Here is a 14,724-nt window from a genome sequence, read left to right as displayed (position 1 = left end):
TTCTTAATATATTAAACAAATAATTATAATAATATATATATATATATATAATAAATATGTGTATATAATAAATATATATATATAATAAATATGTATGTACATTTTTTATTTATTGATAATCGTTAATAAATCTTAAAAAATATAAAAGAAGAAATAGAACAAGTTGTTGGCTAAATATTTAATAATAATACTTATATGTATTATTAATAAAAGTTTTCAGTAAGGATAAAACAAGGTTTAAAAATGAGGCGCAATTGATTATTTTTTTATCAGATCCTGTTTTATGAAGGAACTTGAAACCGAAATTTGCAAATTCGTCAAAATGTCGCTGGAACAAGGCCATCGCTTATAAATCGTTTATTAGGTACCAGTGACTTTTAGAATGTTTCTTTTGCAACATGTACTGAGCTACACCCTTTACGTTTATCATGTAAATATATAATAATGTCTTACTTATATATTAATTATATTAATATAAAAGTTAGTTATATTACAGTTATATCAATATAAAAAATCATGTTTATAGGAAAACTGATATAATCTACAATTTCATATTTAAATGTATTCTCTTTACATATATTAATATATCGTGGATCAGCAAGAATATTTAAAATATAAATTTTTTATAATGATAAACCTATAAATTCTATAATAATAACACATATTAACTGTAAAAAAATTTTATTTTATAATAATTAAATATACGTTCTATAATATATGTTCTATTTTCTAAAAAAAAAAATATTGTGGTAATTTAGTTAATTAATAAAATAAAGTATAAAACTGCAGAAAAATATATTTATATTTAAAAGAAATCAAGAGAATGGAAAGTGTTTAAAATTTTATTTTTAAGATATTATTTTTTAGCTTTATATCTCTTCGACAGTTTCTCACTCGTTTTTTGACCCATTCGCAAAAGAAAGTAAGCATGAAAGAAGAACTTGATTATTAATCCGTCATAGTGATGTTTTTTACATGTTCGAAGAATGTCAAATCTTGTCGAATACGAAAACTCGATGCATGCAGATTTCGGATGCATTTTGCATAAACTTGCCCGGAAGCTAAGTGCTACGTTCGGGTGGTCCCTTTTATAAGTGAAAACAAGATAGTAAATTGATAAAAAAATTTCGACGATCTTTCTCTCTCTTTCTTGGCGTGAAGTCTCGATGTTCCTCTGTGATCTACTTGCTCAATTATCTCCGGTCTTTCACGATTCAAAAATATGCAAGCAAGCGGTATAAAGTCTGTTTTATACTATGTAAAATTCTTGAAACGAAATTGAAAAGTTTATTTTTATAAATTGTCTTGTATTAAAATTTTTTTACACACGAATATTGTGTGTTACATAATCTTTCATAATTCCTTATAGTTTCTTTTTCATAATTTTATCCAACACCAACACACACATGTAGTATTATATCATATATAAATATAACATGACATTCAAAAATTTAATTAATATTTAAGATTAATTAATTTAAGAGCAATTTAATTTAATTTATATTAATTTATATATTAAGATTATATTATCAGTAATATTCGATATATCAGTATATATTGCACAGATATCATGAGTATATTTTTCTTTAAATCGAAATTTTTTATGTGATACGATTTTTTATATTACGAATTATATTAGCTATAATTATTATTGAATTCTGTTCTAAAGAATCTATAAGAAATTATGGATCGTGTAAAACGAGTTTAATCGGAAGCTGGAAAAATAAGAAAGCGTCTTATCAGGAAGATCGCTGTAATCAGGCTGCACCTGCGAAACAAAAATTCGTCACGCGCTAATCGATCGATTATCGCCAAGAGATTGGGCGTTTTTATAACGGATAATTATGTTAATTTGAAGTGTTGGAATATTTTTTTTTCAATATGTATTCTTACGCCATAAAGACAGTCTCGGCATAAATCGAATTGCTTAATTAATATTTCTCAATTCATCGAGCTTACCAATATCAAGCTAGCCATTCTCATATGCGCATCCTTCCGTTATTTTGCTATACTATTTATTGCTAAAAAAAAAACGTATATTGAGAACGTAGAACAATGTATATTGGCGTTTTAAATTATTGAGCATTGTGTGTACGATTGCTTGTATTAATAATTGATCAAAAAAAATATTAAAGAGTGTCTAATGACATTTTTTTATGTATTTTTAAATGTAGAATATGTGTAAAAAATTAGAAAGTAGAAAAAAAGACAATATAATGTTACAATTATTAATAATAAGACAATAAAATATATAAAGAACAAATAAATGTATGTTATATACCTTTCTTTATCAGAAGGAGTTACGTTATATTTTTTGTAACATTTTATATTTTATAATAAAATCAGAAATTTGGAAAATCAATAATTTGGATTTTTTTCTCAATCCTATTTTTAAAGAAATATATTTTAAATTAAAGAATATATTTATATTCTTTTTTCAAAGGGATAAAGATATTTATATAAAATAATTTACACAAGAAGTAATGAAAAAAAAAAGAAATAAAAATGAGACGGCTGTGAATTAAAATTCGGCATACTTACATAACGCGCAAATTAATTCTACGTGACCGGCCTTCTCGCATATAGCCGAAGACAGATGTGTTTCCTATAGAATCGGTCGGTCGAATCACATCTTTTACGATCGAACTAACAAAGTTGGATATCACAACCTTGGCGACGATCGACTCGTCTTGACCGAAAGTTGTAATATTTTGACCGCATCCGGTCAAACTCGTTCGTTAAAAAAAAAGAGGATAAAAGAATTATAATAAGTCTAACTGATTAAATTCCTCTCGGGAGGAGTTGCACAATTGAAGAATTTATCTAATTAAAACCATTTTTAATTTATATCTTTCTAAAATACATATCTCATTTCATGCTCTTAAGAAACGGAATGTATTACAAGGTTACGAAAAAGTTTATAATAGGAATTTATAAATATTTTTTATTTTGTGTTTTTATTTTATTTTTATTCTTTTTCATATGCTTTTATATTTTATTTCTTTATCTCTTTGCTTTCCAAACCATCATAAAAATATAATAAGTAGCCTTTGAAATACGTAATTATATTATAAGTTAACGATTATATTAGTTAACAATAGTTTTGTATTAATGAGTGAAATTAAACATAATAATTTAATAATCTAAAAAATTGAAGAAACTTGAAAAATATTTCCAAACAGAGAACTATCTTTACTTACAATTTGTTTTTGTATCGAGAGATAAACAATTATAATATTCCCTGATTATTCATAAAATATTGTAATGCATTTTAATGTAAACTGTTACACAATCCGTTACACCGATTCGAAATATCACACATACATGTGAAAGTATTAAGAGGGATATGTAAATCGAGAAATCGCAATCAACCCGCACGGATCGGATCAACATAATGCGTAATGAGGCCGCGAAAGAAGAAAACTGGGTTGTGCAAGGCGGGCACTTAGCGAGCTTACAACGAGACTTATCGTAAAGACGACGTAAAGGCGATTATATTGTATTTTTTAAAAGGCGACATAAAACACGATGTAAAAGTGCGTCAAAGAGCAAAATTCGTTGCCAACTCTTTGTGAACGAAACAAGAGATTCGCACGCGTGGACTTTCACTTTATCGAGAGTTTTTGTTCTATGCACGTCGTTACCGTTGACATCTTCGTGCAATGATGCGTTGATTCGGTAATGATATAATATATTCGCGAAATACCACCGACGAAAGTTTGCGACATTCTGAGCATTTTTCATGTTGAATTTGTGCTTCGGCGAGAGCGCGATTATTACACTGAATAGAGAATCAAAAATAAACGATGCACACACAAAATTATTTTTGTCGCCTACGTATCACATAACTTTAAAATTAATAATTTGATAGTAATCAAGATGGATAATGTCATCTCTTTTGCTGGTCATTTTCAGGAAAACTTTTATATAAATGTATATAGTTATATGTGCTCTGTATATATTTTATTACTTTTTAACAAACTAACTCGCAACGGCTATTTTTACAAGCTCTATAAAACTACGCAACAGATAACATAATTAATTCTTTAACACGAAGTTGATACATTTTTATTTATATATCATGTCATTAATTTATTATTGTTAAATACATTCTATTATATCTATCATTGTAAAGATGGTGCCATCTATATAAATAACATCGTAAACGTTTGATTAATTCCGCCTGTATATACTTTTCTCGTGATACATTGCTGCAGCAATATTGCGTGCTATTAGGAGAATTCATCTAAAAATTAATTTTGATTTAGAATTTTTATTTTAGAATTTTATTTTAGTCGATTACACACAAATGTATAATACCAGTTCTCAGAATTAAAACGCTAGTACGGAAGCTTTATATTGATTCAATTTTTGGTAAACGCTGTACTAATTTTCGAGTTATTTATTTAAAGAACAATGTGACTTTTGCTAAACTTTTGCACATCCACATATACATACATTTTAAAAGTTCCCGCTGATGTAAAAGTTTTCAACGCCGAGATGTTTTGCACTTAAATTCGTTAATATATTTTTAATCTATGTGTGTATGTGTCAATAAAAGTCATATGCATAGGAAGTTATTTTTTTTTTATAAACGATGTATATCTTTTTATTATTTTAATTATAATTTAAATAATTGCGATGAAAATATTAAAAGTGTTCTTTCACACGCATAATAATATAATATTTTATTTTTTAAATATAGGGAAAAGGAAGAAATATATTTTTTATTATTAACATAAACATTTTTTTTATTTTTTTTTCAGAAATATTCTATTTTCAATATTTTTAAATTTTATTATAAGTTTCAGTAATTTCTCTTATTGTTAGTCATTTATTATTGTTCAGCTATGAACAATCGCTTTCTGGATCTTTATAGCCTCAAGCAAGCTTTAAATCAATCAAGGCAGTTATGGTTTTTGATTTGTATATTTTGCACTTTTGTGCCTTTCTCCAGCTTTGTTAAAAAAGCAACTTACGTAAAAATGGGCCATTGTTCTGCCTGAACTATAAAGCTAAGTGAAGGTAGGAAGTGGTACTTTATTGCACGTTCACTTCCGCATCCGCCTGCGACTTCAAACTCTGAATTTATCATTAAACAAATTTTCGGATGATCGTTTTTTGATTTAATAAATTCTTACAAAATTAAATAATACATACGTACATATATACACGAATAGAATAATATAATAATCTCAATTCTTCCTTAAATTTTTAATAAATAATTATGATCACCAGACGATTAACAGATGATTGTAATTGATTTAAAAAACTTATTTAATATTGAAATTGTTTAACTAATAACAAAAAATTTATTGACGGAATGTAAAGAGAACAGCTCAAAATTAAAAAAAAAAAAAAAAAAAAAAGATTTAAAAAATTTAAATTTTGCATTTTCTGTCGTATAAATTTTTTTTTGCGAGGTTATAGAGTTAATAATTAAGATTCATTAAATTTATATTAATATTGCATTTAAACAATAACTATACAAAGCTTAATAGAATGCGAAGGACAAAAACCGGTTTGACACAAAAGCAAAAATAAAATTATCTGTACTGTCCTTTCTTTCTCCTCTCACTTTCAATGAAAGTCAGTAAATACATGCGCCAAGATAATTGATAATAATGGCATGTTAATTCAGAAATCGAAAATTAATATCTGCGTTTTGAATTAGCTTTGTATATATTTTGTATATATGTATACGCACAAGTTTGTGTTCAGAATCACTTATGTAAAACAATTGAAATTATTAATATTTATAATTATTGATATTTATTACAACTGAAGCTAGAGTTTAAAAAAATATTTTTTGTAATTATATAATATAATAATAATAATTCTTAAACTAATATAAATATATTGTATATATACATATAAATGTAAAACTTACATTAATAATAACAAGTACTAAATTATTAAAATTAAATATAAATTAATTTAATTGAATCTAGATTAACTTGTACTTATTATCTGTTCTAATTTTATTCGTCTCGTGATTATATATCTATATAAAAAGCGTTTAAATTCTATAATGTTTATAATGTTTATACCAAATATAAAAAATACTAAAATACATTAAATAATATCAAAATTTACATTGGAAGAATCAACAAATATAATGGATGAATTGAGAAATTTATTTATTTAAATTCATATTTTTGAGAAACATATTTTTCTAGATAGCTTTTCAAACATAATATAAAATTTTTTTTTCTTTTATTCTTTCAAAACATGCATTGTGAAAAGAGAGAAGAAAGTGAAGAAGAAAAAGACGATTAAATTATATAATAAAATAGATACGATTAGAAGGCATTGGGGAAATATACATATTAAATAAATTAAGAAAGCAAATTCTATATAAAAAAATTACCGGAAGCTATTTTAAAGTAACTCGTTTTTTTTTTTTCAAGAATATCTATCGATATAAAAGTGGATGCGAATATTGTCGTCACGATTGATTGATAATGAACTTGTGCGTTTTCTTGCGGAACAAATGCATTCTTACGCACCTATAGTGAATGTTGAACTGGAATAAAACGATTAAGCAGATTGCAGGCTCTCTTACTTTATAAATTGCCATTGCAGCCTTTCGACGATAGCCCTTTCACTCTCGTTCACATCACACACATTTTGTTTTTCGGTCGTATGTTTTCCGCATATTATTTATGAAAATTGAGACGTTATGTGTCAAAATCATTACTTCCTGTGCTAGTGTTTCCTTGCCTTTCCTAATATTCTAGATTTATCTAACAAGGAATTCCGCGATCATTCATTATGCATTTGTAACTTAATAATGAGCTGTAAATTTCTATGTTTTTATAACAATAACATATTTTAATATATAAAAAAATATATATTAGAAGATTCTAATTATATAAAATATATAGGTAATATGTTAATTCTAAATTATATTTTCTTATAATATAATAAGAATTTTTATCTAATTTTAATTTATATTTATATTTAATTTATAATATAATATATTGTAATTAATACATAATATGAACAAAATTATTATTTATAAATTAGGAATACAAGTATCTTTAATTCATTTGTTTTTATAAGAATAGATATACCACATATACCATCGACTTTTTTGCCAAAATATGCTTTTCTTCGTGATTGCGTGTCTATCAATCTCATAAACATATAAAGATATATATCATATGTCTATGGATATATGTCAATATATGATAACATATAAGATATATGTCTATGATCAATCTCCAGGTTGCATTGAAAAGAGAGAAAGACACATATCGAGTCTTTCTACCAATGCTTTTTCTTTCTATTATGTCTATCAGGCTTCTTGAGCCATTGAACCCGCTTAGTCGTGCGAGAGCACTAAACGAAGTTCTCTCGCAAAAAGCAAAGAAGATAGAGATTAGAGACGAGATTGAGGGCGAAAGAGATCGGTCGGTCGAGAAGAGAGCGAGCGAGTGCTTTCTTCGCGGTGAACCAACTCACGGTGAAGGTCCTCGTATATAAGCCACCGTATAGACGGTTCTATAATAGTCAGTGCGACTCGATCAATTTTGAAACATCATCCAGAACCACGAGATGACATTACAAGCTGTAAGTTTCTCCATCGCAGTTGGAAATTTCAAGATTACCGGAAAGATTTCAAGACCACAACGCCGCAATTTCTTTCGGGACTAATCAGCGACTTTGTGACAAACGTGCTTGACAGTGTTATCAAAGTCTTTCGGAACTTGAGATTACACGAAGCGAACGATATTATTTCGAGAATTCTCTATCGGATATTGCTTGGATTTATAACGGTGTTAAAAAATAGGAACGTAGACGATCATGAAATATTAATTGTGAAATTTATCTTGAGATAAACTGTCATTAATTTCTATAAATTAGATCTTAAGATAAAATTTCTGGGATTTGGAAACAAATGATTAAAGCAATTATTTAGAAAATTTTGTTTTTAGATTTAATTATTTGGAGAGAAAAAAATATAATCATCATAAAATATAATAAAAAATTAATCAATTTTAAATATTAAATATATCATTATTTTATTACATTTTGTAAATTATGTATTAAAAATTGAGAAAAACAAAACTAATCCAAATTTGAGAAAATAATATATTATTAATCTAATTTCTTTTTCTTTCTCTCTTTTTTTATTTGCTATATATATATTTATTTAAATAAAAAATAATAATACTTTTAAAAAAAATACAAGAGAATTGCTCTATTTCTCTATTTGTGTATTATATTACTAGCTGCTATTATTTATTCAAATTATGCACAAAAATTGATAATCGTTAATTTAACGCGAATTTTGGTTAGAGTTTAAGATTTATTTAAATATTGATCGCTTAAAGTTTTTTTTTTTTTGGTAGTAATTGCTGTGATTTTACACAGATGTGTCAAATTGCTGGTTATTTGTCAAGTTCGTTACGCTCTTACGACGTTTACGTCTTTGCAGTTTTTATTCGTGCTGGCGACGACGGCGGTCACGGCTAGGCCCTCGTTTTACGAAGGCCATGGTCTTGGGCCAGATGAGTCCAAGCTCATCTCACAGTCGGTACATCTGCACGAGGTGCCGACCAAGGTTATCAAGGTCACCAAGACAGTAGCTATCAAGGTCCCCGTGCCGTACCCCGTTAAGGTGAGCAGTTTTTCGAGAAAATGGCAACTCGAAGCTAATTAACTTTTTATCGACACGATAATTTACATTTTACAAGTTTTTTTTTTTTTTTTTTAACAAGAGTTTAATTACGTTATTTTACACAATTAAATATGAAGATTAAACGTTTTTTCTTACCATGTCACACACAAAATCAGATATAATAGCACTATTTTAAAGTAGGAAAAGGGAAATAAACATAAATACAAATATTTAGTAAACCCTACAACTTTATTCTCTCTTATTTAAATGCGGATGCTTAAAAATAATAATATTCAAATAAATTTTACAAATTTGCGTATTTATTTTTATATATTTTGGTACTGAAATTATTCACGCCAAATAATAATAAGAGTATATATACATTAATTTATATTATTTTATTGAAAAGCACACAAAAAATATCGCGATATATATACTCTATATTTCTTTGATTAATCTCAATGTATTTATCTCTCGCATATATTGATCGGTTGTAATTGTAATTTTTCTCCGTTCTTTAGGTGCCCCATCATATCCCGTTTCCAGTGCCTGTGAAACATCCTGTGGCGATTCCGGTGCCGCAAATAGTGAAAGTACCACAACATGTGCCGGTACCGGTGGAGAAGCCGTTTCCGGTGGAGCTGCATCAGCAGGTATAAATTGTTAATGAAAAGATCTCTGAATAATTTGATTTTTTGAAAGCACGTCAGGTTCCTTTGTACTTTTATTTTATTAAAATTGCAATATATGGAAAAATTCTTGAGATATATAAAAATCTGTGCAGAACTTATATTTTTAATATTATTTTATAATTTTCTATTTCATTATATTAATGTTATGAAAATTGTGATTTTCCACATATGACAAGAGGCAAGATAAAAATTAGTGATTATAATTATAACTACTAATTATAACTTTCTAACTAATTATTATACTACCTTCTGATATTGCAATTTCAATAAACAGTAATGTTTGCACTTTATATATGCTCTTTTAGTTGCTGAGAGAAAAAAGGATTTATTCTAAAATTGTAAATATAAAAACAAACTTAATTCTCAATTTTAGGTGCCGTTCCTGATATCTAAACCGGTGCCTATACCACATCCGGTGCCAGTGCCGCATCCGGTTGCTTTGACCAAGCCAGTCTTCATCTCGGTACCGAAGATAATCACGATCCCGCAATCAAATCACGACGAAGGTACCGTTGAAACTGATGCTGGAAATGATCATGCCGATCATGAGACGATCAACTATAACTCTTATGCCGTCAACATTCAAGATCATGGAACGGCCGACGATCAGCAAAACGGCAATCAAGCCCATTTTCAGCCTTCCCAGCACGATTACTCGGCGAATCATTAACTTTCGAAATGCGACATGGTCGGCCGATTATGGCAGGGTGGGTCTCTGGTTGAAAGGCTGAAAGGAAAAGTACATACATCAAGAAGTAAATCATTGGATATGATATGCTGCGAGCTAATCACATTAAAAGTGACTTAAGCCAGATGTGTTAAAAGAGTTCAAGTAGAAGAACAAGGAATTCTCGAGTACTAAATGATGATGTGATTTCTTTCGAATACTTAGTTTATTCCATTTTCAAAATGAATAATCCGATGTGAACGTAGCATTTTCTAATAGTGGAGAAACGTATGAGAGTGACATTTTAATAAGCTTTATTTAAAAGAGAAGAAAAAAGAATCTGATATGGAATTAATTTCATTTTTAAAAGTGTACAAATTTATATATATAAAATACTAATTAAAATTCCGATTATGATATTAATCATAAAAATTTTTAATTTTTAGATTTATCTTCAGTAAAGTACGCATGCACAATTGGCAAATATTACATTATAATAATTATATCTAGGTAAAATTTATTGACCAATGATAAAAATTTTAAATTTTCTGAATTCTAATGCTTTTAATTTTGATTTTAGAAGAACGAAAGAAAAAAAGAATGATAGTGAAAAGACAAATATAATAATGATTTTCTTTTCTTATGCCATTATTTCTATCAGAGTTGCTAATTACAGAATTAAAACATCTTTGACTGTTAAGAATTAAATTGAGATTATATATTTTTGTATATAGATTCTTTTTAATAGATCCTTCTCTCTCTGAAAAAAATGTTAAGTTTTTGTTTTTGCTATATAATGTTTTAGATATTTGATGTTATATAAAATTGTTAATGATGTAGTATTTTATTTGTTAATAAAACATTTATACATATTAATGATGTCTTATTCCATGTTCTTTGTTCTTAATATTTCATTTTTATATCTATTGTTATTCGCAAAGTATCCTATATACGGCTATAAATATCCAATTGCAACACTTTTTATCGGGCAGATGGAAGTAAAAAAGCATTGTGAGACTTGGAGTTACCTAACGGGATTGCTCACGATTTACGTGTACACGGTGTACGTTTCATGCGCAGTATGCGCTCTGCATGTAAATTCCATTAATCGCGTGTTTAATGTGTCCCCGTTCTCCATTTAATGGACATTTCACCATCGCCACCGCGTTCATGTAACACTGCCTCTCATATAACGCGACCTTAAAAATTTCCCTTTCGTGCACACGGATTTTGATCTCGTTTCGTGTTCTCGTAATCCGCGGCAAATTAGCCATTCAAAGATTACTCTCTAATTTGTCCATCAAACGAGTTGTCAGTTACTTATCGCATTGATCCTTTGACAGACGATTGTCTTATATAAAGTTACAGATGCCGTTATTCAATGAAATAAATAAATAGGTTATATATATTTATTTTATATTATTCTTATATTAAAAATATATTATAAATCAACTTATATAAAAATATGTAATAATAAAATATAAAAAAATTTTTCTCTTCTTTAAATATTCGCGTTTGCGAAAAGTGTATAAAATAACAAATATTTTCCACAACTTGTTCAACTGAAAACAGATGCTGTTATTGCAAGGAATAGCAAGGGGGAATAAGAATACACGATCTTTTCGTAGAAAAAAAGATTTATTTCAGCATAATGAAGTTATGGATAGAAACGTATACCTAAGTATATAGTCGCACTGATGATCTTTTGAAATCTCACTCGATTGCGTTCGCTCGCGAAAATGTCTTTCCGTTTTGTTTTTTTTTGTGTTTTTTTTTTTTAATTGGAAACCCGAGGACGCTCTTCCTTTTCTTTCTCTCTGTAACACACTCGCTCTTGTCTTTGCCTATCACAAAAAATGCCCAAAAGAATCCCGCGAAATAATCCGTTAATTTTCGAAATGAGAGGTATGTGTATTCACTTTTTAGCTGCACTATGTCGTATCGTTTTTCTCGACGAACAAAGATATGTATTAACGTGCATTAATATATATATATATATATATATATATATCTGAAGATATTTTTCCATCGAGGAAGACGTTATCGAACTTCACAACTTTACTGAAGAATCCGTGACTTTTTGGGTGTTTAAAGAACGAAGAGCGTCGCCCAAGAGGAAAGCTTCACGAGGATCGCCGTTTTACCAGGAGGAAGCATAACCGCCGTAATATCCCAGACCAGGGTTCAGTTTTGTGTAGACGAGCGGCTGCGAAGCGATCGGGACCGGTACGTGTTTGACGACGGGAACGGCGTAAGGTTGCGGCACCTTGACGGCGTACGGAGCTGGAACCGGAACTTTCACGGGAACGCTGTAGGGAACGGGCACGGGGCGATCTACCGGGACGGGGACGTGCTTGGTGACCTCGACTGGGTATGGCTTGGGCACATGGACGGGATACGGTCGGTCGACGGGTACTGCGTAGGGTACCTAGATACAGAGAGACAACGATTAGGTATTTTTCATTATTGATGATCGGAAAAATTCTAATGTTAAATCAAATAAATAAGGAAATAAGATAGAATTTTACTTATTACAGGGGCTAATTATTTAGCGTATCAAATAGATGTTAGAAATAAATTTCTCTCAATTTAATGCGATTGGCGATTTAATAATAATGTTTTTCGTTACTCATTCATTCTCGTTTTATTAGATAGGAAAAATAAATTATTTATGAATTATGAATTTTTCATTAAACGCAGTTATAGATTCAACTTTGTTTGTAGATATCCTGGGTGATATCTGGATCAAGGCGATTACTACTATTAGATAATAATACGAGACATCGTTCCACGCATATACAACGAAGACCTCGCTTCGTTGATCACGCTCTACTTGTTATAAAATATTTCTCTTTATACGACTGCTAACTTTATTTAGCTGTAGTCATAGACATACATATATTTCGAAAGTCTTTCTCAATTACCACAGAGTTTATGCAGATCCCATGTGTCACTTTAGAAACTAACCGTATGCACTTTTATTAAGAAGAAATTTCTCCAGAGATAGTTATCGTGATAAAAATTCATAAAACATGTAGTACTTGATAAAATTACACAACATGCCTTTTCCGATGCAACAATATTAAAGAAAATAGACCAATAATGAATTAAAAACAATCTATTTGTATAATATAAAATTTAAAAGATTGAATCTATACATTTTTAATTGCGAGAAAATCATTATTTAATTCCAGGGTACATCATTGTCTCTTTAATTGTCGACTTTTTTATTGAAAAATCGATGTGGAAATTATTACTTCTCCAACGAGAGTCATTTCTTAATTGCTTCGCTTTCTTCTAACGCTTTCCAATAAATCAACTCTCAGAAATGTTACTTTTTTTTCAAAACAAGAAGTAAAGTCGTCTCAAGTGTATGTCGCTGACGAGTTTTCACACGTTTTACACGTGTAATCTAACAACATAAATACTCTAACGAGAATCGGTACCTTAACAGGGACTGGGACGTGCTTCTCGATGGGCACGGCGACCGGTTGGGCCACAGGTACGGCGACCTCCTTCGTCAGGATGGTGGACGAGATGCTGGGGCTTAAGCCGAGAGGAAGTGACGAGTACGAGTTGAGCCCACCGTAGCTGTATCCATCAAGACCGTAACCGTAGCCTAAGGATCCGTATACGCCCCGCTTGTCCTTCTTCGTCGTTTCTGCTTTCTTCGTTTCTTCGGCGAAGGCGAGCGCCACCAGGGCAAAGAGAACCACTAACTGTAAAAGTCAGAATATTAAGCGTTTCTTTGTTAGTCTCTCAAGATATTATTTTATATTATTAGTCGCATAATTATATGCCAATATATTCTTCTCTTTATAATTTAATTTTTGAAAAATTGTATATAAAATATATATATATATATTACAGTTTATTTACAATAATTCGATTAAAATAATAAAAATAAAAGATTAACAATCTTTTAACTAATTTCATTATTTTTGTATGTAATCTATTAAAAAGGAAGTAAACAAACTTTTCAATATTGCTTAAAAATATATATTAAATAAAGAAAAAAAAATATATATATATATAAAATAATTAAACAAACTAAAATATTAAAAAATATTTATTATAAATATATTAATTAAATTTATGTTTAATATTATAAGTTGAAGTCTCTTGAATCTTATACGCAAAATCTTATCTACTTGTCACGACGTATCAATCTTTTCTTTACGAGCACACAATTCACCCTCACGCACTGTCAATTTTGTTTTTATTACGTTTGAAATATTCTAAATCTATCTTTATATATAGATTCTCGAATGATATTCTCCGTGAAAGCGATTTTTGCAAACGAACTCTCGTTTCCGATTATACCTTGGAGTTCATGATGCTGTACGAGTTTCGGACGCAGTTCGTCGTGTTTACGACTGATGACTACGATGAAGATTTCCGTGCTTTTATACGATGAACCCTCAAGGAGAGACGGCAAGAAGAGAGCGAGGTGGTGGGCAACCGGGCCTGCTGCCGAAACACGGTTAGGTGAAAAGAAACCGAAACCGGGCCCCGCGAGTAGGGGATCGCCGAAAAACTCGCGCCCGCGCGACTCTTCTCGCCGCTCGCAAGCAAGTCTTACGCAAATGCACCACCTCGCACGCGTCGAAATTCCTTAAGTCTCTTTACACGGTCTATGGGAAATTTTTCATACGAAAGTCCGAGGCTCTGTGAAATATAGAATATACTAAATTTTCTCTGCAATTTTATGCATTAAAGTTACGAAATATTATAGATTG

At 29.5% G+C, this 14,724-nt stretch overlaps 2 protein-coding genes across 2 annotated transcripts; one reads left to right on the top strand and one right to left on the bottom strand.

Annotated features, from left to right (window-relative positions):
* The first annotated feature begins 7,524 nt into the window (after positions 1-7,524).
* On the top strand, positions 7,525-10,042 carry LOC138937895 (uncharacterized). The gene is made up of 4 exons (XM_070304559.1): positions 7,525-7,575; positions 8,444-8,626; positions 9,148-9,279; positions 9,692-10,042. Exons 1-4 carry the CDS (start codon positions 7,561-7,563, stop codon positions 9,986-9,988), a joined length of 627 nt encoding a protein of 208 aa, XP_070160660.1. The 5' UTR covers positions 7,525-7,560; the 3' UTR covers positions 9,989-10,042.
* Positions 10,043-12,125: 2,083 nt separating this feature from the next.
* LOC138937828 (tetra-peptide repeat homeobox protein 1) lies at positions 12,126-14,320 on the bottom strand. The gene is made up of 3 exons (XM_070304468.1): positions 14,309-14,320; positions 13,432-13,704; positions 12,126-12,413 (listed from the first exon to the last, which is right to left on the bottom strand). Exons 1-3 carry the CDS (start codon positions 14,318-14,320, stop codon positions 12,126-12,128), a joined length of 573 nt encoding a protein of 190 aa, XP_070160569.1.
* Positions 14,321-14,724: the final 404 nt, after the last annotated feature.

Source organism: Polyergus mexicanus, unplaced genomic scaffold (assembly GCF_030449975.1).
Source record: "Polyergus mexicanus isolate NDT 795.1 unplaced genomic scaffold, iyPolMexi1.0 SCAF_11, whole genome shotgun sequence".
NCBI lineage: Eukaryota > Metazoa > Arthropoda > Insecta > Hymenoptera > Formicidae > Polyergus > Polyergus mexicanus.
The sequence above is the reverse complement of the archived record's forward strand: the minus strand, read 5'-3'. Positions and strand labels throughout refer to the sequence as shown.

Bases quoted from the DNA above. Each gene is read 5' to 3' on its own strand.
- LOC138937828 (XM_070304468.1), bottom strand. The intron at 12,414-13,431 runs GTACCGATTCTC...CTCTGTATCTAG, and splicing joins ACGTCCCAGTCCCTGTTAAG to GTACCCTACGCAGTACCCGT.
- LOC138937895 (XM_070304559.1), top strand. The intron at 8,627-9,147 runs GTGAGCAGTTTT...TCCGTTCTTTAG, and splicing joins CCGTGCCGTACCCCGTTAAG to GTGCCCCATCATATCCCGTT. The intron at 9,280-9,691 runs GTATAAATTGTT...TCTCAATTTTAG, and splicing joins CGGTGGAGCTGCATCAGCAG to GTGCCGTTCCTGATATCTAA.